Source organism: Sinocyclocheilus rhinocerous, unplaced genomic scaffold (genome assembly GCF_001515625.1).
Source record: "Sinocyclocheilus rhinocerous isolate Xijiao unplaced genomic scaffold, SAMN03320098_v1.1 scaffold1488, whole genome shotgun sequence".
NCBI classification, from domain to species: Eukaryota; Metazoa; Chordata; class Actinopteri; order Cypriniformes; family Cyprinidae; genus Sinocyclocheilus; species Sinocyclocheilus rhinocerous.
The window spans coordinates 1,673,647-1,695,205 of NW_015633542.1; the positions used below are offsets into that span (position 1 = coordinate 1,673,647).

At 34.9% G+C, this 21,559-nt stretch overlaps 3 protein-coding genes across 5 annotated transcripts; 1 reads left to right on the forward strand and 2 right to left on the reverse strand.

Annotated features, from left to right (window-relative positions):
• Window positions 1-2,701: 2,701 nt before the first annotated feature.
• LOC107744378 (diphosphoinositol polyphosphate phosphohydrolase 1-like) lies at window positions 2,702-8,490 on the reverse strand. Its single transcript, XM_016557995.1, has 5 exons — window positions 8,182-8,490; window positions 6,515-6,625; window positions 5,357-5,401; window positions 5,173-5,257; window positions 2,702-4,155 (listed from the first exon to the last, which is right to left on the reverse strand). Exons 1-5 carry the CDS (start codon window positions 8,278-8,280, stop codon window positions 3,956-3,958), a joined length of 540 nt encoding a protein of 179 aa, XP_016413481.1. The 5' UTR covers window positions 8,281-8,490; the 3' UTR covers window positions 2,702-3,955.
• Window positions 8,491-11,158: 2,668 nt separating this feature from the next.
• On the reverse strand, window positions 11,159-14,444 carry LOC107744412 (high mobility group protein HMG-I/HMG-Y-like). Of its 2 annotated transcripts, none has more exons than XM_016558044.1 (5): window positions 14,153-14,444; window positions 13,527-13,625; window positions 13,223-13,300; window positions 12,649-12,696; window positions 11,159-11,824 (listed from the first exon to the last, which is right to left on the reverse strand). In XM_016558044.1, exons 2-5 carry the CDS (start codon window positions 13,614-13,616, stop codon window positions 11,762-11,764), a joined length of 279 nt encoding a protein of 92 aa, XP_016413530.1. In that variant the 5' UTR covers window positions 13,617-13,625; window positions 14,153-14,444; the 3' UTR covers window positions 11,159-11,761. The 2 variants fall into 2 exon arrangements, with proteins under 2 accessions (XP_016413530.1, XP_016413529.1); XM_016558043.1 differs by having other exon boundaries at window positions 14,163-14,443.
• Window positions 14,445-15,302: 858 nt separating this feature from the next.
• Window positions 15,303-18,707, forward strand: LOC107744413 (tumor suppressor candidate 2-like). Of its 2 annotated transcripts, none has more exons than XM_016558046.1 (4): window positions 15,303-15,327; window positions 16,471-16,679; window positions 17,129-17,249; window positions 17,977-18,707. In XM_016558046.1, exons 2-4 carry the CDS (start codon window positions 16,531-16,533, stop codon window positions 18,040-18,042), a joined length of 336 nt encoding a protein of 111 aa, XP_016413532.1. In that variant the 5' UTR covers window positions 15,303-15,327; window positions 16,471-16,530; the 3' UTR covers window positions 18,043-18,707. The 2 variants fall into 2 exon arrangements, with proteins under 2 accessions (XP_016413532.1, XP_016413531.1); XM_016558045.1 differs by lacking the exon at window positions 15,303-15,327 and adding an exon at window positions 15,429-15,506.
• The last annotated feature ends 2,852 nt before the right edge of the window (window positions 18,708-21,559 follow it).

Below are 21,559 nucleotides of genomic sequence, written 5' to 3' on the forward strand. Positions count from 1 at the left end.
CACCAGGTCACTAAAACCGAACATTTTTGAAAACGCCTGCCAGGGTGAAGATTTTCAAAAACTCCGGTTGCAGTGTTATCGTGTAGACAGCTAAACCGGAGTTTCTGGCTTGTGACGTCGGAGCCTGTGCTGTTATCTCCGCCTACTGGAAACTTTTTCAGGCTTCAGATTGGCCAACCTGGCTTTACGGTTGATATTATATCGCCACCTGTTGGTTTGGCATGCTCTTGACAGTGCTTCATAGCATGCGTTTTCATGTGGATGGCCGGAGATTTTTTTTAAAACGGAAGGAAAAACTCTGTTTATAAAAATATTTTTTATACGTGTGGACATGGCCCTATTTTGGCCAGAAAAAAAATGGAGAGTTAGAACGTTTTGATGGATTTGTTGCTTACAAACACAAGCTTTTTGCTTCACAAGATGTTAACTGATGGACTGGAGTGGTGTGGATTATTGTGATGTTTTTATCAGCTGTTTGGACTCTCATTCTGACGGCACCCATTCACTGCAGAGCATCCATTGCTGAGCAAGTGATGTAATGCTACATTTCTTCATGTCTGTTGCCATAAAGAAAAACTCATCTACATCTTGGAAGTGTTGAGTACTTTTTCAGCAAATTTTCATTTTTAGACGAACTATTCCTTTTAAAAATATCCCAAAATTTTTGAATTTTCTTATGCACTTTCGGTGTTGTCAATTTTGGTCCATCATCCTGGAAGGATCCTGTAAATCTTAAATGTAAATAGTTTGACAACATTTTAACGTTACACACTAGCATATATAGTTTGCCTCAAAAGCCATGAAGTACAAACACAATGCTACATAAATCAGAATATTTGGCATGCTAAAAAAGTATTACAATTTTGACTCTTATGGGACAAAGTCACTGAAACTTTGAGATGAAATACTGGTGTTTATTAGTTGGCACATTTATATTACATTCTCATACTGGTTGATTTCACAATCCCAAAATGAAAAAGCAAAATAATCCAGTGAAGGGTGTAGCTGTGAAACTGAAGTCTCAGCTTTTGTTTCAGAGCGTTGGGAGATCTCAGTCACAATTCCAGCATCCCATTTAAACCAATTACATCACGTTTACCAGGCTGAACTCTCATTTACGTTACAAAAGTTTACATTCCGAGTCACAAGCAGGGCAAGTTTAAGGTGCTTTCCATGAGATGTTCTTTAAGGATATGGGTATTTCACATGGTCTGTGATATACTTCAAATGCAGCGGTTTAGATTTCACATCCTTGTTTTGTAGGACATTGAAACGACTGTGCTCAGAGAAGACCATTCACAGCAATGATCGGCTACAGACGCGCAGCCACTTCCACTTACTACACGCGTCAAACAGTTATATGCTGCTGTGCTACTGAAAATGAGGGGTACATTAGGATGGCCATCACATATTTCAATCAAGAAAACAGTCCAGATTAGGGATTACATGCTACACTAAAAGTGAAAGAGAAAGACTTGCAATCAGCTGCAAATTCGATGACATTAGTGTTGATAGATATTAATCAAAAGCATGTAAACATGAATCACTGATAAAAGTATGTTCATTCACTTTTTAGATCTTGGGTTCATCATTACTCACTTTGCAGTTAGAAAAGAAATCTTGAATTACAAATGTACTTTATAATGCACTTTAAACTCCCAGAGGAGCAAAACGATGCGGTTCAGTCTCGCGGAAATAAATCACCCAACCTAACGTGTACCATATATCTATACATCATAACAAGCACTCGATTTGATCTGTACAAGAGCAATTAAAAGACACCAAAACATCTCGTGGCTCAAGATTCACAGTATTGCGCCAACTGCTGCTTTCCAAGCGCTTTACAGAGCGTGCAGTTCGGCTTCCAAGACGCATTTGACATTTCAAAGACAAGACAAGACGTTTAAATGTTTTCTAGATGAAGATATGGTCATTTCTAAAAAGGGTGAGAGGTTAAAACAACCAAAAACCTCATCAGCTGGACTTGAAGTCCAAGAAAACAGAAGGCCAGAAAACATCTTCAGCAACTGATGTCAGAAGAATATTAATGGCCAAATCTACTAAGGGAAGATAATAAAAAAATTTCAGGTCCATCAAAAGTGCCCTCAGAAATGTTGTGAAAACTGTCCTAGTGCAGACTATAGAGCTAATTGTGCGCAAAAAAAAAAAATTACTATATAACCATCTCCATTGAAATAGCTCTTTATGTGTCGTTTGAGAGTCGTTACGGTATTAACGAAATGCGAAATGTAAACATCATCTAACGGCTAAAATGAACATGAAACCCATTTTACTTCCTTAAAGGGATAGTTCCATAAAAAAAGAAAATTGTCATTATTTACTCACAAAATACATAAAAATAGAATGGGAAAAAATACTATTGAAGTCAATGGCTACCGTCAACTGTTTGGTTACCAACATTCTTCAAAATATCTTCTGTGCTCAACAGAAGAAATAAACTCATACAGGTAAATAAAGAGTAAATAATGACAGAATTTTCATTTTTGGGTGAAAAAGAAAAGTGGTTTAATTTTATCCAAGATCAACTGCTCATTATTGATGGCATTTTTTCCCCCCTGAAACAATATGAACTTAAATCAATCATGTCCAATATTACATTAAACACATTAAGAAAGTAAAAAGCATCCATTTTTGAAACTGCCAGATAACATTATAATAGTTCATTGTTTTTTGTTTTTTGCTTTGAAAATCGAAGTGAATCTTCTAGTTTAGAGAGAGGATTTCCAAGCTACTTCTTGATTTAACTGTTCACTCTTATCTTCCATGGCACTTCTTAAATTCAACATGGTATGTGCAACCCATTTTACTTCTTTAAAATGTATAACGTATTGTGAGGAAGAAACGAAACGAGACTTCCATCCATCTGGAAGTGACTGCATCATGAAAAGTGAGTGTTTCACACCATCATGGGATTGCAGTTGCAAAATATGGTGCACTAATGAAAATACGTTAAAAAGTACATTTGTTTTCATGTTGATTTTAAAAAAGTGCTACAGAAAACCATTCCAGCACAACAACAACCTGCCAAACCATACCACCACTATATCACAGTCTGCTTAAAGGGGAATTGTTTCGTTTCTACATCACTAGCGGCACTAAACGGAATTGCAAAAATAATGTCAGAACAATTTATCTGCAATGAATTGGTGCTGCTAGTGGCACAAAATTACACACAAGATTCATTGTAATGTTTGCAATACTAAATTCAAAGTCCTTCAAACATCAGCGGGTTGGGAAAAAAGTGTGCGCTTGTAGAACTGCGCTCTAATCGAATCAGGTAATAGTATAAATTAAATAAGTTTTTGCAGGCCCATAAGTTATTTACAAGATGGCAAGACCAAAACAAAATGGGCAAGTTAAGAGCAACAATTTAACACGAAGTACAGGTTAAACATTCATCGCATCACGCAAACTCATAAGCCAAATAAATACCAGTGTTCATGCAAAACTATTAATTTCTTACAGTTCCACCATTCAGAAGACTAAACGTTTTCTCACAAGCGCCGAAAGAGAACTAATGAAAAACTCGTTCACACTTACGCACGCAGAGGAAATCTAATGTGTAAAAATACTGAAAGCCACATGCTGACGCACCATGTGTAGATTTTTACATCACAACAGTAAAGAGTAGTTCTTGCATTCGTTTAATCTCACACTTGGGCCGCTAAAAGGACGTGGGTCGCGGGTTTCATGCAACAGTCCGCATGAAAGGAGGATTAAACAGGAAAAAGCAAAAGTGTTACATTTACAAAACATCATTTCGAATATTCAGCCAACACTTGATGTCTGCGCCACCTTCTTTGTGCTTAAAAAGCCTTGGCAAACCGTTGTTTTTGTGTCTGTTTTTAAAGAAAAAGAATCAAAAGAAGAATAGAATTATGAAAGTAAGAGCAAGAGTGGTGGAAGCATCCAGAGTGTCTGTGTTTTGCATTAGTTATCTGATATCAGAGACGGAGCTCTGATTAATGCTGTAGGTGGGCGACAGGTCTCCTCCGCCTATCGTGGCCACCAGGGGCGTCCCGTTACTGTTCAGACAGCCTTCCTGCAGGGCCTCGAAGTACGTGGCCTGTACTGGTTTGTGACACTGCAACACTTCTATGGCATCTTCGATTTTGAACCATTCCCTTTTTCTCCCTGTCAAAACAAAAAAGATAAGCAGGTGTATACTGGCCAACAGAAGACAACTGTATGTTCGCCAATCACAAACTTATGTTTCTGACCTTTTAAGGTTTTACACACTTGTAAATCCCAGAGTGGCTCTGACAAGAATATTCTGATATTGATTAGAATTTGGTCATATTTTGATGAGATAAATCATGATAATGTGACATTGATAAAGTGTTCATCTGAAATATGGGTCATGTATGCACTTTATTTAGTATATACACTGTAAAGAAATATTATTTCATACTGTTTAGAAAATTCGGGGTTAGTATGTTTTGTTTTTGAAAGAAATTAATACTTTTATTCACAAAGGACACATTAAATTAATCAAAAGTGACAGTAAAGACATTTAGAATGTTAGAAATGTCAAATATTTCAAATAAATGCTGTTCTTTTGTCAAAGAATCCTGACAAATGTAATTTATCACAGTTTCTACAAAAATATGAAGCAGCAGAACTGTTTTCAACCTTGATAATAATCAAAAATGTTTCTTGAGCAGCAGATCCAACATATGTGACCCTGGACCACAAAACCAGTCTTAAGTGTCAATTTTTCGAAATTGAGATTTATACATCATCTGAAAGCTGAATAGATAAGCTTTCCATTGATGTATCGTTTATTAGGATAGGACAATATTTGGCCGAGATACCACTATTTCAATATCTGGAATCTGAGGGTGCAAAAAAAAAATGAAAATACTGAGATCATCTTTAAAGTTGTCCAAATGAAGTTCTTAGCAATACATATTACTAATCAAAAATTAAGTTTTAATATATTTACTGTACGAAATTTACAAAATATATTTATGGAACATGATCTTTACTTAGTATCCTAATTATTTTTGGCATAAAAGAAAAATCAATAATTGTGACCCATACAATGTATTGTTGGCTAGTATTTCACAATATTACTAGATTTTTAGTGGTAAATATAAACATTAAAAAAACAAACTTATGAATGGTAGTGTATTATTCTAAAATACAAACCAATGTTGACTGAATCCTCCCAATCGTCCAGAACTTCGGTCACGATGAGAACATAGACGTACGTTCTGTGTTTCCGATCTCGATTCTGTGTATAAAACAAAATGTTATTTAAAATAGTTAAGACAAGCAGCACAACACTTTAAATGCATAAGCTGAAATGCTTTTATAGAAAACCATTTCTTACCTCAAATATTCCTACTAGTCTTCCTAAAGTGCCCTTAACACCAGCCTATAAAACAATGAATAGATGAAACTGTTTTTTATTTTCATTATTTCATGATCAGAGATGGTCATTATTATGTGATCAGGTCCTTCAGTTTGTTGTCGTCAATACAGAACCATTGACTGATGCAATTTGTGTGTGTGAATTTGACAGCTATTTACAGGGGTCCAGAAAAGATGGATTTGTTTTGATCTACTGGTGCAAACGAGCAGGACAGCACATCAACAGGAACATGAAGGTGTTCCAAAGAACATCATGAGCTTCAAAAACATCTGACCAAGAGTCACATGATCAATAACACTCATTTACTTACATTTGATTAGTCACATAGAAATGCAGAATATTCCTTAATATTTTAACACTGTAACATGACATTTAGATTTCAAAATCTAAAAACTTTTCGATATGCTCTCAGACTTCAGGACAGTCTCACATATGCGGTCCCGTCAAACACTGATGGCATTGTGTCATGGTACGTTTATAGTGTACGGCCGCTCTTGGCTACTGTCTGGCAGTGGAGGTGTGAAGAGCAGCTCTTAATCTGAGTGTAATGCCCTTTAAAACTGTAAGGCGATCGTCCCGGCAGAACGAGCGACATGTTTGCTGTCTGTCAGATGGCCAGCGAAAGTAAGAGCGTATGGAGGATCTCAGCTGATGGAACATTATCACTTCTCTTTATGAGAAACCCCATAGGTTAAGTGTCAGCAGAGAGAAAACCTAGAGTTTCCATGTTTGCACAACGGATCGAGTCAAAAATCTATGCCAAAACATCAGTTATTGTTAGGAGGGAGAGACTAACACATTAGCTGATTAATCGGGTGATATTTGGCAATATTAAAATGATCAGGTCCATTGGTCGTGTTCTACAGCCAGAATTGACTGATTTTGAATCTAAGTTAATGTTGTACAAAAATCAGTGTGCATTTAAATTGGAAATTGTGTGTATATTTTATCCACATTATTAGCCATCAAAATATCTACTGAAAATCATGATAAATTTATGAGATCTCCTACAAATGGCGTAAGAGTCTTTGTAATGGACAGCTGATCGTGATAAATAATAAACATGATGATGATGATAATCTATGTCATGCATAATCCTAGAGATGAAAGCCAAACCTCTTCACAGACTTCTCGGGCAGCAGCGACGCTGGGCTCTTCCTCGGGCTCCATTCCTCCTCCGGGTACGATCCATTTGTCTGGGTATCTGCTGCTGCTTACCAATAACACCTGTGTGGACACATATTCCAGGTCTTCAGTCTGGTGGACTGGCTTAAAGTCAGTGATAGGACAATATATAGGTCTGGACAATTAATAACGGGCCACTGTGAAATAATCGCCATTGGCCACTGCTCTTCAACAGAAGTGATGCGTACCCTTGTGTCAGTTCAAAATCTATCAAATCAAAGTCACTATTTGCTAGAAAAGTAGTAATTTCAGCATTTTTGTGAAGATCTGGGGCCTCGTTTTTAAAGATCTGTGCAGAACGATCTTAAATGTGAACTGTTTTTGAAATGTTACCATGAATAATTTATAAAAATGTATATATCTGAAAAAAGTTTCCCGAATGCATCCCTATTAATAAACCCCTCATTTAAGCAATTTAATTAATTTCGGTGATGTAATAATCACAAAGCCGTTAAAGTATAACTCATTTTTCACATATAGTAATATTAATGTATAAATTAGTTTTACAATCAATTATTTTAATTACTACTAGTATATAAACGCAAAAAGTTTGTATGCATGCTTTTTAGTTGGCATATGCATGAAAACATTTTCACGTGTTTCTGACTTTATGAATTAAATTATAATGAATAGTAATACATTCATTCATTACTTTTGACGTAGGATGAAATCAATGGCATTTAGGATCAAATGTGTTTTATAAATGAGGCCCTTTTTCTGGAATAAATTGTATAATATAAATGTTGGCATTATTTTGGTTACTACTGAAAACTCCATTTTACTTATGCTTTCAAACGATGTAATAAAGTGCTCTCATTTACTTCTTAGATGCACCATACCATATGTTTTTCCACATTGAAGACACTTTACCATGGTATATTTCTAAGTACTATAGTAGGCCTATTACCGGATACCATCACTGTACCATGGTACTGCCACAGTACTTTTTTGTAAATTATGGTATCCAATTATCTCCAAAGAACACCATGGTACTTATTGTTAGTGGTGCTCAAAAATAAAAAAGCATTTCAGACATGTACAATGGTAGTACAGTACTATGGTATTCTTGTAAGTACCAAATGTTTATCCATATTCAAGAAACACATGAATTTCAGTACCATGGTATATTTCAAAGCATTATAGTATTACCTTATACCATCATTGTACCATGGTATGGTCTTCCAGATATCTTCAAAAAAAATACCATGGTACTTCTTGTTAGTGGTGCTCAAATTAAAACAATACCATGGTATTTTGGACACAATGCTGGTAGTCTCAATTTACCACAGTATTACCATCGAATGTACCATGATACACCACAGTAAGTTACTTTATTGCATTTGAAGGAATCTCTCATTTGAAATTTAGCACATATGCTCACATCAGATGGATTTCACTAAATCAATCAAGCTGTTAACGAGTCGCGCCGTCATTGATTAGCGCTTGTCGCGTCGTTTAACGCTAGGCCGACTCCGCTAACTAGTCCCGGGCTAACCCCTAATAGCACGCCGCTAACGCGCTACCAAAGGCTTTGAGATCCACCAGCTGACGCGTTGAGAGACGCACGCATCGAGCGTTCTCCCGGCGGCGCGACTCACCTCCTGCTCGGTCTCGTTCCTGAAGCACAGGCAGGCGGCCCGCTTCTTGTACCCGTCTCCATCATAGGTACGCGTTTGGTTCGACTTGAGCTTCATCATCTCGGGCTGGGCGTCGCGACTGAGATCGGAACGTGAACCTGAGAGTTCCAAGAGAGGCAAAGTCCGCGAATGGAAATAAGCCCCGCGTCAATCACTGGAAATAAGCTCTTCTACGCTTCATTTTTCCAATGCCGAGCGTATCTCGGAGTCAGACGCCATTATCGAAACCGCTACGGGATGTGCGCATTCAGCGCAGCCTGCACAGCGCATACGGACAAAAAGAACGTTGTTGATGTTAGAGAATACGGCCTGCGGATATGAAATTCCGCATAACAATCCGTTCATTGTATAATAATAGTTATAATCAATAATAATTTGTTTTATTAACTGTTATTAATTACATTAACAATAATTGTTATTATTAAATTGATCTAATCAGTATTGAATAAAAAATACCGTATTTTACAGAACATACAATATTCATTTTTATTAAGTTATTGTAATTTTAAACAGTTATATTAACACTAATTGTTATACTATTATTAATCAAATCAATATTTAATTAAAATATACAGTACTGTAATTTGTCTTGGAGTTTGTGAAGTAATACTATAAATACTAACATGTAACATACAATTAAAATTATTTTTAAAAATCCCTATAACCAACTAATATTCAAATAAAACAACACTAACAATGACAAATAGCTATAAAATATCGATTCATAGAATACTCAAAATTATCAAATAAATATATCATTACCTCACTTTATTTAGTATTTAAATTGAAGTTGAAATAAAACTTCATAAACAATTAAAAAAGTAAACAATAAAAATCTCCTTATAAGGATTTATGTTTATAATATTTTTAATTGTTTAAACTCTCTCAAAATATATATATATATTTTACCTTTGCAGGTTATTTAGTATTTAAATTAAAGTAGTAACATGTTTCTTTAAATTATTATGCCAACCTATAACATTTAATATATTAATAAAATAAAATATTAAAATATAACAGTAATAATTAGTATTGTAAAATATGTAAATGCACAAACAATTTGAAAAAGTATTTTTATTAAGATCAACACACTCTAAATACAAATAAATTTTATAAATCTAATACACATTTTATAACTCTAATATTTTATTAATAAAATGTCACACACCATATGCCTATGTAGGCTATTTACTGCTACACGGACAATCGCTGCAGAATAAAGGATATACTGCTGAAGGGACTGACATTATCTTGGGCTTTTGCTGTCTGTTCATGACACCGTAATACCTGAGGTGAATATTTCAGAAGTTATGAGGACTTGAATGCATAAAATACAGTCCAGTATTGTTTGAAAGAGCATTAACATGGGCTATAATTTAGATTGCACTTTTGCTCAATATATGCATCTGATAACTCAAGATTTCAAGGGAGTGTATAATTTTTTTTTTTTAGGGACCCTGAAAAAAACAAAACAAATCTGAATCCTTGAGAAGCATATCTTATTGTCACTGTTGTGATTCGTCATGTACACAGCTAGATGATTCAAATAAATCATTTAGAAATAAATATTCCAAAAGCACTTGGGTGTGGAGAACCTTGAGCCGATACCTGTAATGCAAACAGTCCTTTAAGGAAATGCTGTAAGAAGGTGGTTTGTGTATGTTATATTATTGATAATATTAATGCATTTCAATGTTTTGGTTTTAAGGATTTTTTTAAATTTACTTTTTGGTACCTTGAGTCACCACTTGATGGCGTCCTGAAGCAAAACCACCTGAGAAGCACTTCTAGCAAAGCTTATATTAGGGAAATATTTAAATTGATGAATTATTTCTTTCTTCACCATTAGTTTTATCCTTACATCTCTTTTTAACCATTTAAGAATCACAAAGTGCTGTGCCAAATTCATTCCCCATTAGGAATTAGTACAACACAATACACCAGCAAAGACGTCTGTTTTCTGCGAATCAGTTTCAAAGTGCAATTTGTACCCGCAAGGTTGGTGTCAATGATGGCTTCAAAATTTAACAATGCTTCCATAAATTTCTATAGTGACAATTACAAACAAACACAGACATATACATCCAAATACAAACCTTTGCTATTATCATAAATGCTGATTCCTGGGAATTCTAGTGGAAAACATCACATTATAAGCTGCTGTTAAAGGAATAGTTCATTCAAAAGTGAAAATATGCTGAAAATGTACTCTTCCTCGGGCCATCCACGATGTAGATGAGTTTGTTTCTTCGTCAGAACAGATTTGGAGAAATTAAGTAATTCATCACTTGCTTACTTGCAGTGAATGGGTGCCGTCAGAATGAGAGTCCAAACAGCTGATAAAAACAACACAATAATCCACAAGTAATACACACCAATCCAGTCCATCAATTAACATCTCAAGAAGTAAAAAGATGGATGTTCGTTAAAAAAAAAAAATCCATCAAGGCGTTTTAAATTCAAACAGTCACTTTTGGCCAAAAAAATCCATAATAATGCTTCCTCCAGTGAAAAACGTCCATCCCCCATTGCCATTCTCATCAAAATCCACCAACATATTTGTTTAGATCTGTTTTAGACTGTTTTTGCTTGTAAACGGTGCTTGATCTGTGCATATTTCTCTCCTGATTCAGATGAGATGACTTTTTCAGTGGAGCAAGTTTGAAAAAAAGTTTGCATTTAAAAAACGTCTTAAGGATGGATTTGTTTCTTACAAACATACATCTTTTCTCTTCACAAGACATTAACTGATGCACTGGAGTGGTGTGGATTGCTTGTGGATTATTGTGATGTTTTTATCAGCTGTTTGGACTCTCATTCTGACGGCACCCATTCACTGCAGAGGATCCACTGGTGAGCAATTGATGTGATGCTACATTTCTCCAAATCTGTTCTGATGAAGAAACAAACCCATCTACATCTTGAATGGCCTGAGTGTGAGTAAACTTCCAGCAAAGTTTCATTTTTGGGTGAACTATTCCTTTAAACTAAATCGTATGTGCTCCCTCAACATCTGGCCTGGGTAACTTATATTTGATTACAAAATATAAGAACCTGCCTTGAAACAAATATTCACTAATGGCTGCACAGTATTATACACTAACAAAAAACCTATAGTAAACTGTTATTCTGTAAACTGTAAACAGCTATATTCAAAATGAATGCATTCTATGAGAACTATTAAGCCCATGATGTTACACACTAAATTATAGCTTGATCTAAATCTAGTCTACAATATGGACACAAAAATTACTAAACAGAACTACAAACAAAGCGTAAGTAGAAAAGCACCTCAGTCCAATAGATATATAATAAAGGTAACAGGAAACACATGACATTTGTATGCAGTGTGATTCTGGTGTCTACAGTATATTTTATCTAATGACATAAAACTCATGTATTATGCAGAATATTACATCTATTACTGTCCTTTTGTGGTTGTAGAAAGACGTGAATGACATTCCATGTTATTCACAGGTTGGAGAGCAGACGGTTGGTTTGTTTGTTTGTTTGGGTATGAGGTAGTGCTCCGGTTAGATTGTTACTGCTCCTCTTCATCATCTTCCTCAGCATCCTCAGATGAGTCCTGAGGTTTTTCCTTTTCCTATTTGGAACGAAATCAAACATTTGGGGATGAAATGCATGGAAGCAAAGCTTCTCTCTTGCATGCTATATTCGACATTTACAATGCCATTTTAAATAGGTTTAGCAAGATAGTTTGACCTTTAAATTTGCACGTCAATTCTGTGCAACTTGAAATGAAATATAAAATTTAAAGAGACAGTTCACCAAAAAATACACTACTGGTCATCAGCAAATTGGAATGATTTTTGAAGGAATGTTGAAGGACTGGAGTAATAATACTGAAAATGCAGCTTTGCATCACAGGAGTAAATTACATTTTAATACATATTAGAAATCTATTGTTTTGAGTTGTAATAATATTTCACAATGTTACTGCTTTTACTGTATTTGTGATCAAATAAATGCAGCCTTGGTGAACAGAAGAGACTTTTTCAAAAACACTTATTTATTTTATTTTAAACACTTAATTATTTAAAAATTTTGACCAGCAGTGTACAATTACTGAACATTTACTCTCATGCCGTTATGATTTTCTTTCTTCCATGGATTTTATGCACAAAACTTGATGCTGCAAAAATGCATGTTAAATTCATTTCAAACAGGACCCTGTACTTTTAATGCATTGGCCAAGCATTCACATCTGCATATTTGCATAAAGTATAGATTTTTGGCCATAGTCAATATATGCTGCAAAAACAATAATATAATATAATATAATAGCTTCACAATAAATAAATAAATAAATAAATAAACAAAAAGAATAGATGAAATAACTTTTAAAATAAGCAGTGTTCCACAGAACACAAATCTTGTTTTTGCACAAACTATTATTTTAATATGTACCTCTTTCTTCGGCTTTCCCTTCGGTTTGCTGCCAGAAGCCGACGATTTCTATGGCACAGAAAACGAAATTAACAAACAATTATTCAAGTGTTAAAAAATCAGTCACTTAGTTTTATGCAATAGTCCCTCCCATGCTAAACTATTGGATAAATCCAAGGGCGTTTCTATTTTTTCAAAGCATTTTCACAGGCCAGTGTGGCAATGAATGGCAAGAGCACCAGTAGAGGGAGCCTGTTTCTGCACATGACAGCAGATGGAGGGGGCATTGAGTTCATTGAGGACTCTTGAGGCGGGCACTGACAGTGCATTGCTCAGGGCTAAGTGGCTAACAGCGGGTCACCTGCATTTGGTCGGCGGATGAGCTGTCAATGAAAAACCTGCATACACTATTCATAATTAATAATGCATATGTCTCTGTGTGTTTGCAAACCGTTGCAACACAACAAGTGTTGTACTACTCGGCAATAGTGAGAAAAATAGTGTCTATATTTAAATCTATGCAAACGGCTATGCCATAATCACACAAAGAGACTAATTATTCATAGTGTGAGTTAATTAAAAAAAGAAGGCTTACTTTCTTGGATGAGCCTTTGTTTTTGCTGCCTTTTGGCCGACCTCTTGGTCTTTTCGCAGCTGGCAACCCACTCAATTCCTGGAAGAAAACATGTTTATTAAGAAGTTGTCTTAATACAACATTGTAATGTTACCAAAACTGGGGTTTTAGGGTATTTATATAAAAATACCATCTATACTGTAATTGCGTCATTGAAAAAAATAAAAAGCCCCATGCATTATTATTTTCTTTTCGCTCAGAAAGTAAACTGGTTTACTTGATCACTATAATAATTGATCACTAATAACACAGTATTATTTTATACCTTTGGGTGTTTCCTTGGTCTTCCTTGTCCCCTTTTCTCCACTCCATCCTTGTCTTTAAGGGAGACTGTTTGTTTCTCTGAATCGCTCATGTTTCTTGGCTGTTTAAATAGAAATTAAATTAATTAAACAGCTGATTTTATATCCAAAGAGATGCAATTTGAATTCATTGCCTAACTGATTACCTACATTTACATTTAGACATTTAGCAGACGCTTTTATCCAAAGCGACAATATGACTTAAATAGAGGTTTATTAGTTGCATTTGCTGATTATGTCCATGACAATTACTTAAGTCAAGTCTAGAAATGCATGAATGCAATGATTGATAAAGTTTAAAAGGAAGATATACTGTGATCATTTTATGCACACAGCATTGAGGGTCCCTGGGACATTAAAAAATGCACAGTCAGTCTCATAAAGTTTAATAACTGCATTCATGTCTGTAACCCTTCTGGTTACTTTGGTAAATAACTGGTGTTGATGCACAGGCGAGGCGCTCAGTAGGTTATGCAACGATAAATCTGTATGGAAGCCATATAGTGCGCGCTGCACTTTGAGACGGACGTGCAAATGAGCGTTACAGCCCTCGTGCAACCATTTAAAACAGAACGAAACCTTCACTTACATGCACTTACAGTAAAATAATGGTGTGATGCGCGCTGTTCTGTTCGGTGGCCCCACCTCCCGCACGATCTCTGCTGATTGAATTAGAGCGCAACCGACCGTCTACCAATAAACCACGGTCTAATTCCGAGCTAAACAGACGTCTGCGTGTGGAAAAGAGCGGAATTAACTCTGTCGCTTCCGATCGTATCGCGGGAGACGCGGAATAGATGCGATTAAAGCGAGTTCAGGAATAGCCGCCTGTCAGTGGAATAAAAGGCCAATGGAAAAGCAGGATGAGCCGCAGGTTGATGGGAAGAGAGGCGGATCTCACGAGCCATATGCTGCATATGATGGCTGTGACAAGTTACTGGCGCCAAGTACAAAATCAACTTCAAGAAAAAAAGGAGAGAAAATAAATAAAATACATAAATAAATCTTCAAGCTTCTTTAAATAATATAATAAAATATAATATGCTATACAAATAGCTTCATACTAAAAGAAATAATATATATAATATATAAATAATAGGCCTATATAAATAAATAATTAAATTAACTAGATGATAGATAGATAGATAGATAAACTATATAAACAAAAAAATAATAATGAAATAACTTTTACATTTAATATAAATAAAAAACTAAATTAGTCGTCAAGCTTCTTTAAAAATATAATATAATATAATTAATATACAAATGGCTTCACAATAAATAAATAATGAAATAAAATACATATGCCTAGATGACAGACAGACAGAGAGACAGACAGATAGATGACAGACAGACAGACAGATAGATAGATAGATAGATAGATAGAACGTCTTCCATGCAAATTAGGCTACTTGTACCAACCAAGTATATTCAAAAAGAATAAAAGTATAAAAATGAATAATAACCAATAACTTTTACATTTAATATAAATAAAAAACTACATTAGTCGTCAAGCTTCTTTAATAATATAATATAATATAATATAATATAATATAATATAATATATACTTGTAATATTATTACATTTTATAAAAGAAAAAAAAAGAAAAAGAAAGAAAGAAATCATACGTGACTGCAGCAAGGGGCTCTAGTTTGTGGGTTGGTTTCCGTGACTGGGCGCGTAAATGTGACGTTGTGAAACTACGTCATAGCGCTTGAAGAAAGCAGACTAGAAGAACCAAAACAATGAGATTTACATGATCTGTATGTATGCGTTTCACATGATCTTTTAATTGAAGAAATCATACGTGACTGCAGCAAGGGGCTCTAGTTTGTCGGTTGGTTTCCGTGACTGGGCGCGTAAATGTGACGTTGTGAAACTACGTCATAACGCTTGAAGAAAGCAGACTAGAAGAACCAAAACAATGAGATTTACATGATCTGTATGTATGCGTTTCACATGATCTTTTATTTGAATGTATTCTGGAATGAAACCGAACCGAACTGATGAACTGAAACGCGTGATAGTCGTGTTTTGTTGTGTGTTGAATGGCTGTGAATGGCTTATGTCTTGTTTACATTGCAAACAATTCAATAACATTCAGCCTTATTAGTGCGAGTCAGTAACATTTTGAGAAAAAAATACGTGCATTCGTACTGCAAATGTATTGGATTTCAAAGACTTGTAAAATAGTGGTTAGTTGTGAGAATACGGGTTGTTAAAGTGACGCTCTTCAGGCATAATCAGCTAGCCTGCTAACTAACTGGGATTACAGTTTTAACCAGCGGATCTGTGTGTTTAGAGACTGCTGAGAATGCTGGTGTTTTTACTAAAATGGTCAAATATACACAAAATATGTGTACGTATGATTGTGTAAAATACTTGATTAATGACTAATTAATATTCAGATAGATTTGATAGATAGATAGCTTTGCCTTCTTTACATTGGTGTAGTGATCAATATACAGTAATTCTCAGATCTTTATTTTTGTCACATAATCATTGGACCATTTTAAGCAGACCTGTCACAAATAACCTTTCTGTTTGCTTTTAAATTATGCAGATTCGTTTTTTTTAATAATTATTATTGATTTGTTTATTTATTTATTTTAGCCCCAAAAAGAAAACTACACATTTCAGGTGGTATGTTGCATTTCCTATAAAAGTTACCATCCACCAAAGCCAGTTTTTACTGGCATCTAGTGCTTGGTGAGCGTTCATTTTGGACCTTGCCTCCAGGTATTACAGACTATAAAAAGACCTGACCACAGTTTCTTGCTCAGAGTTCAGAGAGCTAGTTCAGCCACAGCAGTGCTTTGAAGCCACACATGCCCAGTTGCATTAACATACTGTATGTTGCCTGAGAAGTCTGTAATATGCTCTCAAATAACATTGTCATTTTTCAGGACTGAACCGACGTGATCTGCTGGCCGCTCCGCCTCTACAGTAATGCGTTGTCAATAAAAATGGGAGGCAGCGGATCCAAAACCAAAGGAGTCTGGCCTTTTAGCAGCTCAGGAGCTGGAGGAGATGCTCCCGTTGAGGTCAACGAACAGTGTTTAGCACGTCTACGAGGCTCCAAGAACACAACACCATTTGTCTTTACAAGGAGAAGGTAAACATAAAAAACAAAAAAAACTGTGATCTTGCAGGCTTTTGACCTGGATGATCTGAAAGCTATTTAGTTTAGTCAGTTCTTGGTGGTTTGGGCCATGTGAAGTCATTCTCATGTCACATTTCACCTCAAAACCATGAAAAGGTAATAAGAAACTATATTTTGTTTCTGGAAAGACACATTCTTTGCTTAATTCTTAATAATGTAACTCAAATCTAACTGTCACCATTCATCAAACAACAAAACAGTTATTTTTCAGTAGTTTGCAGGAAAGTGTGCTCAATTTTAATTATGCCAGAATCATAAATCAATAAATCAATATTTAATTTAATGATAATAAATTAAATAAAATAATAAATAAAGACTTCACATTTTAAATTCTTAATAAGTTCTTGTTTTTTGGGTGAAATGAGACCTGCATTCATCCAGCTGCTGTTTGTTTGTTGCAGTTCCTTGTATTTCGATGAAGATGGAGATCTGGCTCATGAATTTTATGAGGAGACTGTGGTGACCAAGAACGGCAGAAAGAAAGCTAAACTGAAGAGAATCCAGAAAAACCTTATACCTCAGGTGAGAGATACTGATCCAGTCAGTTACAGAGAAATATTTAGTGTAAATCAACAGGATCAGCTCAAGACATCATGTGAAATGTAAACAGAATAATTACAAATTATGATGATCAAACTCTAAAATTAATCTTAAAGACAATGTTAGATTGGATTTATTCAAGGGTTTGTCCTTTTTTAATTTACATCACAGCCTGGAAAACCTATAATTTGCTACTTGATTTTTTTTAGTAGCATATGAAATGTATAATTTATTATGAAATATTTTGGTCAGTTTTCTATAATAGAAAGATACCAAATTTTTTAAAATGTGTATCTGCTAAAAAAAACAAAGCCTAAAAAACTATTGACTACAAGCTTATTTATTATTTTTTTCTTTGTTTATTGGTCTCTTATTTAAACATTTATTTATTTAAGGTTAAACATTTATTTATTTAAGGTTAAACATTTATTTATTTAATGTTCATTCATTCATTGTCTCTTATCTAAACATTTAATTTACCTTCATTCATTAATGGTTAAACATTTATTTATTTATTTTTCTATTTATTTATTTAATTGTTTGTTTGATGTTTGATCCTGGTCTCCTTTCTCAACACATCTTTTTTGTTTGTTTGTTCATGGTGTCTTATGTAAACATTTCACTTACCTTAAATCACATAATTTAGTTTTATAGCTCGGTTTTTTATATAAAAATTTTTTACAGTATTTTTTAAATTTCATTTCTACAGGGAGTCATTCAGTTGGATCACCCACGAATCCACGCTGACTTCCCTGTCATCCTGTGTGAAATATAAGCACACAGACTCTGTGGGAAGTGTCATGACTCTAGGAGCGTCACAATCACTCAAGACTTCCTTCCACCTTCGGTGTTCTTCTGAAAGGATGCTGTGGCTCTCTGTTACGACAGCGAGGGCATTCTGCCCTTCACATGGCTTTGACCAAAAACATGAATCATATTTTCTGATTTGTGTATAGACAGCAGACATACGATGTCTTGTCTTCTGTGATGTACAGTAAGGAATGCATGTGCAGTGAGAGCGTGTAAGCATGGAGCCTAAAGCAATGCAGGGATTGTACATAAATCACTCGTGTGTTTAATGTCATATATTCTAATATTCTGTTATATCAAAGTCTGACTCTGTTTTTCGGGTTGCAACCCACATCTGCACTTTTTTCTCATTTATTGTACAGTAAATTATGAATTGATATACTTGAATAAAAGGGTTTAGCAGATTACATTGTAGTAATTATGTAACTCAATGTAAATGTTTATAATAACATGAAATTAGTCACAGTCCATAAAGTGAAACAAAATATTCAGTGAGAAAAGACAGTGCTAAAAGGAAATTGGAGACTGAGGATGTTTATTAAATGATTTACAATTTGTCGGCACCATATCAGTTATTAGTCGATATTAGAATAATTGAATACAGCTGTATAAGCTGATTTTGGATATTTAATTGTGGATATTTAACACTGTTAAATATAATCTTTAGCAAATTTCAAAATAAATATCTATTTTTCAAACAGTACATTATAATGTTGTGACCATTGGTATTTTAGTATCATTACAGTTTTTGATCATATTTTTAATTAGATTTTATTTATATTTTCTGTTTTCACTTTCATTTTATTTAGTTTTAGTACTTTTGTTGTGTTTTTGTCATTTTTATTAGTGTTTTTAATGTCTATATAGTAAACTAACTTGCACTGAACAAAATGAGATATGTTGAAGCTGAAATAAAATAAGTAAGTTTTTAAAATATCTATTTTATTATTTTATTTTCAAGTAATGATCATGTTTTTTGTGCGTGTGTGGTTTTAAATTGCTACCCTGAAAACTCACAAGTTTTTAGCATTTCGTTTTTAATTTATTATTATTATTATTATTTATTATATTATATTTATTATTAAATTAGTCATTATTAATTAATTTAATAGTATAGAGTCTATGCTATTTATCAGTTTTTGTCCTTGAGATTATAATAATTTTCGGAATTTCACTATTGGGTCAACGCAAAGAAGTTGTAATACAATAGAAACAGATTTTTTAAATAATTGTCTAATAAATTAGTCAGTTTTTTATCATTTCTTTTGGACACTTTTTCTCTTTGTTGTGAATTGTAAACACAGTTCTTCTCCCATATTTAGTTTATTTTGGCTGTCGGTTCTGTAGTTCGCCTGGCAACTGAGATCTGGGTGTGGTATATGATGAAATGCCAGAGGTTAAGCTGTTTTCAATATTTCCTCGCTTTCTTTGAAGTTCACCGCCGGGAGGCTTTCACTCCTGTACGGTGGCTTGATCTCCATCGACATACGATAGACGCATTATCAGAGCCCGCCAGGCCCTCAAAGGTATGTTTCATTAGAAACAGACATCTGTCTCGATGTAAATGACTTCGCTGGGAATGTTTGTTTCACCCACGTGAATGAAATACAGGAAGCTCAGACAGGATGGCATGTCTGCGCACAATCACTGACACTGGTAAGAGAGATTAAACGCTTGGAGGGTTTATGAGAGAATGCTTGATGAGACGTGGAGGTTACAGGGGCCCTCAGGGGCTTGTGCATGTGTGAAAGTACTGTTAAAGGAACTGTAAAAAGGAAATGTATTTATGCTTTAAGGGTACATTTGGTTTACTTATATAAGAGACATGTTTAATGTCCTTGGTACATGATAGAGCTATTCCTCAGTTTTTGCCAGTTATATGAAGATCTTACCTAAATTCTAAATAAAATAATTTTTCAACAAATAAAGCTTCCGGGTGACCTTTGACCTTTACCATGGTGTCTTATAGGAGTAGAGATGGAGTGATAAAACAGGGGAACCGCTGTCTCTCATCTCTCCTAGTGCTCAAGGATGTGAGTTTGCCATTTTTGGGAGGCGGGCGTGATGGGTGTGTTTGTGTCCAGTTCCTCTCATATTGTTAAAGCTTCCTGGCGCTGCCTAGTTGGAAGAAACGGTGATGTAAAACCCCAAGAATGGGGAGGAAAGGAAAAGGCCCGAGGAAGGAAGTGGACCTCTCTCGTTCATGAACACACACATACACTGACAGAGGCGACACATGAGTTAGCAGAATATGCAGAAACGGCGGAACAGGATCTCTGCAGGTCATTGTCAGAAAGGAACCACATGTTGATGCTACTCTGATTTCATATCCATTATGTGCATCCTCAAACGTCAGAAGAGTTTCAATGAATCCATACTATTATTGCTCACACAGTTTTATAAACCAAACCTAATACCTAATAAAATTAGCCTAATTTAACCTTACATTTATACATTACATTCATATGACGGAAGAAAAATTGAAAAAAAAAAAATTTCTAATAAAATAAATAAATGAAACAAAACTAGCCTGAACGGTAAATCACTTATTTTTGGGCAATTGGGCCTTTATTTAAAAAAAAGAAAAAAAAGTTTTTAGAATCATTACCTTGTTATCATTTTCATTCTTTCTTTCTTTCTTTTCACTTTTAAAATCATAAAATCATTTAAAATCATGGATGGTCTTTGGGGTTTATGGCTTAAGAGACCCCTTTTAGCCTTTGACATTTGCATATAAATTACAGTCCTGGCCACAGACTATACATTTATATGGGGGCTAAATTGCCAAATAATTCTCCCCACTATCAAGGAGATGCTAAGCGGTCTACCACTATCATCTCCCCAACTGACTTCAAACAGTTTCCAAAGACAAGTAAATGACTTGTGTTTGGGTTAAAACTGCACCAATATTCCAGACCGGCCAGAAACATGCAAATGGATCATTAAGGGAGACAAAGGAAACTTCTCCCGCTCACAAATTCACGCCTGGTATTGGCTATTCCATCCAAAGGTCGGTGTGAATAGAAGCCCTCAAAAGTCATTAGCTCGAAATGATCTTGGCTCAGAAAACCTCTTCTTTTGAGACGACACCCACTAAGACTCCTCAAGACTCTCCCCTTGAGTTTGATTTTCCGGCAGTTTTTATCTTCAAGTAACTTCGATCCGCACTCCATAATACAATAGCAAAATATATAAATATATATTATTTTCCAGGAAACATGTCGTTCAAACCGGAAACCGTAGCAAAACGGTGCACACCGGTTTGAGCTTGAACTTGCCCCTGGTAATAAAGCCACGCCCCCTGCACCAAATCAAAGAAACGGCGAAATCACAATAACACCCTTACTGTATGTACAGCGCACAAATATTTTCATTAAAAACTAATTCACCAAAAGCTTTTTTTTTTCATGTTCTAAAGGTTGTAGTACGCTCCTAGTGGCCTTGGATTCTACAGCAGATTATTCATATTCATATTTATTTAT